We start from the raw sequence: 5833 nt of genomic DNA on the forward strand, positions 1-5833 counted from the left end.
ACCGACCTCTCGTTCTATACTCAGAACAAGTACGAGTTTAGCGGATCGCAATCCGCTTACTCCAAGAGTAATTATAGCCTTAACCCATACCAAGTACCGCAAACCTCACGCAGCTTTGACCCAGCGAGTCTGCGTTAGCAAAAGCACGGTGGGTTGGTTACTCATGGGGAGCCTTAAATTCTTTATATACACATATTTCTTAGTTTGATCCTCTTTTTTATCAGCTACATACATTAACAGTTGAATGAGTTTTATTGATATTAAAAAGATCTGTCATTAATAGCAAGATGCTAGCAGCCTATGTGTCCCACGATTTTTTTTTCAGAGTCCATCCTCCTAGCTCATTTGAGATTTCAGATTTTATCATTGTGCTATACTTTTGTTTGCTCTAGAAACAAAAGCGTAAGGTGTACCTACTCCACAGATCCGGTTACATAAATGTAGAATAGCGACAAGGTATCCGCTTTACTATCCATCAGTATGAAATTCTGATAATGCATAATGTGTGGTCAGCAGCCAACGTGCCCCACTGTCCTTGACTTTGACGGAGAGCCGTCACTTCACCGAGCGCCGATTATTATTGATAATGTCTTATAGGATACGTATCGTTTGTACCCTCTCTGCCCATGTCAATTTAACACGTCATTATTGTGAAATTACGTTTTTAAGCGGAGAATTTTGCAGAACGCAAGTTTAGAATTCTAGGTTTTTGGGAGCGCAACATGGTTTTAAGCGAAAGCCAAGAAAGCCCTCTTTTCAACAAAGCACCTTAAATTGCGATCTATTTGATGTCATCTCATACATGCAGCAAGGTTTTCCTTCCAAAAAACATTTTCTGTCAATTATTTAGTATTGCCTCTTCTCTCCCTCAATTATTGTTCGATAACATACTAGAAACTTTTTACCAGAAAAAGAAGAAAGCTCAAGCGATTCAGGAGGAGGTTGTGAACACGCAGATGCATTATTTCGATATCATGGACTGGGTTATTCGTCCTCAAAGGAAAACTATTTTAAATCTCGAACTGAATTTGTCGCCAAATTTAGTTGAGGCAAGGTTGTTCTCGCACATATTCTATATAATCTCGATCGTTCTTTATGTACACATGATGTGGCACGCAGGATGACTTAATCGAAGACTCGTCAGAATCCAACTTTCGCCTAAACCGAAACAACCAAGAAGAATCAATCAAATGGGTCGCTCTCGCTCGTCTCGTCCCGCCACTTCTCGCCGAGCTTCGGCTCCCGCCCAGCCGCGTCGCTCCGCACCTGTTCCTGCTCGTACGCAAGCTGCGCCTGCACCAGCGCATCAGAGCTCCAGCAGCGGCGGAGGGATGATGAGCGGCTTGATGGGTACGATGGCCCAAGGCATGGCTTTTGGCACGGGCAGTGCCGTTGCCCACCGCGCTGTTGGTGCTGTAGCCAGCTCATTTTCAGGAGGATCTGACGCACCACAACATCAAGAGTCATCTATTTCCTCTCATGAACAGCAAGCCGCGCAGCCACCGCAGCAGAATCAATGCGGTGCTGATCAAAGGGCCTTTCTTGAGTGTCTCAACAGCAATAGCAACGACATTAGCTCTTGCCAATTTTATTTGGACCAGTTCAAGCAGTGCCAGCTACAACAGCAGAGCACTTTTATGTAGATCTTTCGATCTCACAGAGTATTCTCAAAGGAATGTACGATGACAGCAAATTATAGTCAAGGCTGTGAATGGTGGCAGGTTACAGTCGGGGTAGCATGCATCATTCTACATGCAATACAATTCACTAAAGACTTGCTGGTGCAGTCGTAAATACATAGATGCATTCCTCATTTCTTTTCTCAGTTTATTTGTAATTAATCATGCTTTCAAGTATCAGCTTGCAGCAATAATTCACCATTAATGTCTGTGAAGCCGCCCAAAATTGCCTAAAATATATGCCGATACGACGACAATTTTTTTACGAATTCAGTGCAAGACGACTTCATGATACTAAAGTTGAGTCAAGCTCTAGTATTATAGTATTGCATCTGGCTATAAGCGCATCCTAGTCGATAAGACGATACATGGTACGGGTTAGAGGTAGCAAGCCGCAAGCTTTTTACTTTTCTTGCTAATAGTCATGATCAAGGAATCTAAAAAACCTCGAGAATCATTGAACCTCGCGCTCAGAACAAAATAGGAAAGTCGTTACGGCCAAATTCTATACTTTAAAAAAAGCAAGCCCTCTGCTCCACCCGTTTGTGGGCTCTTTTCTCTGTTTTAGCCAATCCTGTTGCTATTTCTCGACGCTGGCTTGCCCCCGAATTTAAGCGCCATTTCATCTTTTGGATCCAGGTAGTCCGAAAGGGAGAAGCAAAGAAGAAGACCAAACATCGCATTAGACCCCCCAAGTAGCAACCATGGTGAGTTTATAGTCTACAGGGAGAAGCACACTTAAAAGTGCTGTGCAGAAGAATGACTAAAGAACAATCTTGTTTAATGTATGTGATGATTCGGTAGGTGAACTTCACGGTCGATCAGATGCGTGAGATCATGGACTACACAAAGAATATTCGTAATATGTCCGTGATTGCTCATGTTGACCACGGTAAGTCAACGTTGACCGACTCCCTTGTGTCCAAGGCCGGCATTATTTCGGCCAAACACGCTGGTGAAGCCCGATTCACAGACACTCGCGCGGATGAGCAGGAACGGTGCATTACCATCAAGTCGACGGGTATCTCTATGTTTTTCGAGTACGATATGGATGCTGGTGAGAAAGCCACAGCTGACGCAATTGCAAAGGATACCACCGCAGAGCCAATTGCGGCAGATCCGGACCAAGAGGTTGTTATCAACAAGAATTCATATTTGATCAACTTGATTGACTCACCTGGTCACGTTGACTTTTCGTCGGAAGTGACAGCTGCCCTCCGTGTAACGGATGGTGCCTTGGTTGTGGTGGACTGTATTGAAGGTGTCTGCGTGCAGACCGAAACAGTGTTGCGTCAGTCGATCAGTGAACGCGTGAAACCTGTGCTTATGGTGAACAAGGTAGACCGTGCTCTTTTGGAATTGCATCTTGAACCTGAAGACTGCTACCAGTCGTTCACTCGTGCTATTGAGACGGTTAATGTTGTCATTGCCACTTACTTTGATGAGAAACTGGGTGATGTCCAGGTGTATCCTGAAAAGGGCACGGTCGCATTTGGTTCGGGTCTTCACCAATGGGGATTCACGCTCAAAAAATTTGCTCGTCTTTATTCCAAAAAGTTTGGCATTGCTGAGGACAAAATGATGCAAAAGTTGTGGGGCGACTGGTACTTTGACGCGACAAACAAGAAATGGACGAGTAAGAACAACGCTGAAGGTTCTCTTAAGCGAGCTTTTTGCCAATTCATCATGGATCCCATCATCAAGATGTTTGACGCCATTATGAACGATAAGAAGGCAAAGTTCGAGAAGATGATGAAGGCCGTTGGAGTTGAGTTGAAGTCGGATGAGAAGGATCTGACAGGAAAGCCTCTCTTGAAGCGTGTAATGCAGCGCTGGTTGCCGGCTGCTGACGCCGTCTTAGAAATGATTGTTGTGCATCTACCGTCTCCCGTGACTGCCCAACGTTATCGCGTGGACACTTTGTACGAAGGTCCACAGGACGATGAATGTGCTGAAGCTATCCGCAAATGCGATGTCAACGGTCCGCTAGTAATGTATGTGTCTAAAATGGTGCCGACTTCAGACAAGGGACGTTTCTACGCTTTTGGTCGTGTTTTTGCCGGTAAGATTGCCACCGGCCAAAAGGTGCGCATGCTTGGCCCGAACTATGTGCCCGGTAAGAAGACAGACTTGTGGGTCAAGAACATTCAGCGTACGGTCATTATGATGGGTCGTTACGTCGAGCAGACCCCCGATATCCCAGCTGGTAACACGTGCGCTCTTGTGGGTGTTGATCAGTACTTGTTGAAGTCTGGTACTATTACAACCTCTGAAACGGGCCATACCATTCGCACGATGAAGTTCTCTGTGTCACCCGTTGTACGTGTGGCTGTTGAACCAAAGACCGCTTCCGACCTGCCTAAGCTTGTTGAAGGTATGAAGCGTCTTTCCAAGTCTGACCCTATGGTCCTTTGTTACACGGAAGAGTCAGGTGAACACATTATTGCTGGTGCTGGTGAGCTCCATCTTGAAATTTGTCTTAAGGATCTTCAGGAGGAGTTTATGGGCACGGAGGTTAAAGTCTCGGAGCCTGTTGTATCCTATCGTGAAACCATCACTGGCAACTCTTCCAAGACTTGTCTATCCAAATCACCTAACAAGCACAATCGTCTATTTTGCGAAGCTACACCTCTGGGTGACGAGCTAACTCAAGAAATTGAAGACGGCAAAGACGAGGTTTCCACCCGTCACGATTTTAAGCTCCGTGCTCGTTACTTGGCTGACAACCACGGCTGGGATGTGACAGATGCTCGTAAAATTTGGGGATATGGCCCGGACGGCACTGGACCTAATTTGTTCGTGGACGCCACCAAGGGTATTTCTTACCTGAATGAAATTAAGGAGTCAGTACTTGGTGGCTTCAATTGGGCCACGAAAGACGGTGTTCTTTGCGAGGAGGTTGTGCGAGGAATGCGTGTGAATTTACTTGATGTGGTGCTTCATGCTGATGCCATTCACCGTGGTATGGGCCAGATCCTACCCACCACTCGTCGTGTGGTGTATGCTTGCCAGTTGGTGTCGGAGCCAGCCCTCATGGAGCCGGTATTCCTTGCCGATATCCAGGTGCCTCAAGATGCCGTCGGTGGCGTATACGGTGTTCTGACCCGCCGTCGCGGTCACGTGTTTGCCGAAGAGCAGCGCCCAGGTACCCCAATGATGCAGCTGAAGGCTTATTTGCCTGTCAACGAGTCCTTTGGCTTCACGGCTGACCTGCGTCAAGCAACGGGTGGCAAGGCTTTCCCTCAGTGCGTGTTTGACCACTACCAGGTTATTAGCGGAGACCCAACCGATTTAGGCAACATGGCTGGTAAATTGGTGAATGGCGTGCGTATTCGCAAGGGTCTGACTCCGGATGTGCCTCCTCTTGACCGTTTTTACGACCGCTTGTAGGAACCTGCATGTAGCTTAAGCAAAAATCTTTAGCGTGATGCAGCCGCGTGGCGTTAATGTTGGCAAATCTCATTAGTGCATACTGAATTCTCCTAGGTAATCGAAAAACTTCAAATGTTAATGAAATTTGAAGTTATTGATTGTTCGATGTGACCTTCAGGAGTGTATTATATAAATTAAACGTTTAGACTGCGTGTTGGTACTACCACCAAATAAGTGACGTGTTTCACAGCATGCAATGTTAAATGTGAGACGCCTTGACTGATTGATTGCCCATCTCGATTAGAATACTTGAGAAGGTTTTGCACTATCTCACTCCACGCGATTGGTAAGCTTGCACGATAGGATTGTACGAATCAAAAGCAGTACGCGTGACGTTCAAAAAAAGAAATATCGGATCAATCGATACAATGCTCGACAAGAGGTTAAACACGTATAGACCACATCTTGACTAATGCACTTTCTACAATTTGCCTATTCGAAACGCACTTTGAAGACTTTGTCTAAACAAGTCTATCTGATAGACGAACATACGAAACGTCAAAGTATTATTCACTTGCTACCATTCTCAATATGGCATATACAGGATACACGAACCCTGTTATCAAAGATGTAGTGACCGTACAAAGGTGTGGATTATACATGACGGTGTAATCACACAATGGTATGGCTACAGCGTAGCAACTTATGCCATCCATTTGGTTTTACTATTTAAACCTAGAGATTTATATATCGGCGGCTTTTTTTTTTTTTTTTTTTTTTTT

General features: G+C 45.3%; 2 protein-coding genes across 2 annotated transcripts; both read left to right on the plus strand.

Annotated features, from left to right (window-relative positions):
- Positions 1–1334: 1334 nt before the first annotated feature.
- Positions 1335–1643, plus strand: PHALS_08311 (Uncharacterized conserved protein; the record flags this gene model as incomplete). Its single annotated transcript, XM_024723636.1, has 1 exon — positions 1335–1643. One exon carries the CDS (start codon positions 1335–1337, stop codon positions 1641–1643), a length of 309 nt encoding a protein of 102 aa, XP_024574593.1.
- Positions 1644–2383: 740 nt separating this feature from the next.
- PHALS_08312 (translation elongation factor aef-2) lies at positions 2384–5069 on the plus strand (the record flags this gene model as incomplete). The annotated part of the gene is made up of 2 exons (XM_024723638.1): positions 2384–2386; positions 2484–5069. The coding sequence occupies 2 exons, from the start codon at positions 2384–2386 to the stop codon at positions 5067–5069; spliced, it is 2589 nt and encodes an 862-aa protein (XP_024574594.1).
- Positions 5070–5833: the final 764 nt, after the last annotated feature.

Source organism: Plasmopara halstedii (genome assembly GCF_900000015.1).
Source record: "Plasmopara halstedii genome assembly, contig: Scaffold_322, whole genome shotgun sequence".
NCBI classification, from domain to species: Eukaryota; Oomycota; class Peronosporomycetes; order Peronosporales; family Peronosporaceae; genus Plasmopara; species Plasmopara halstedii.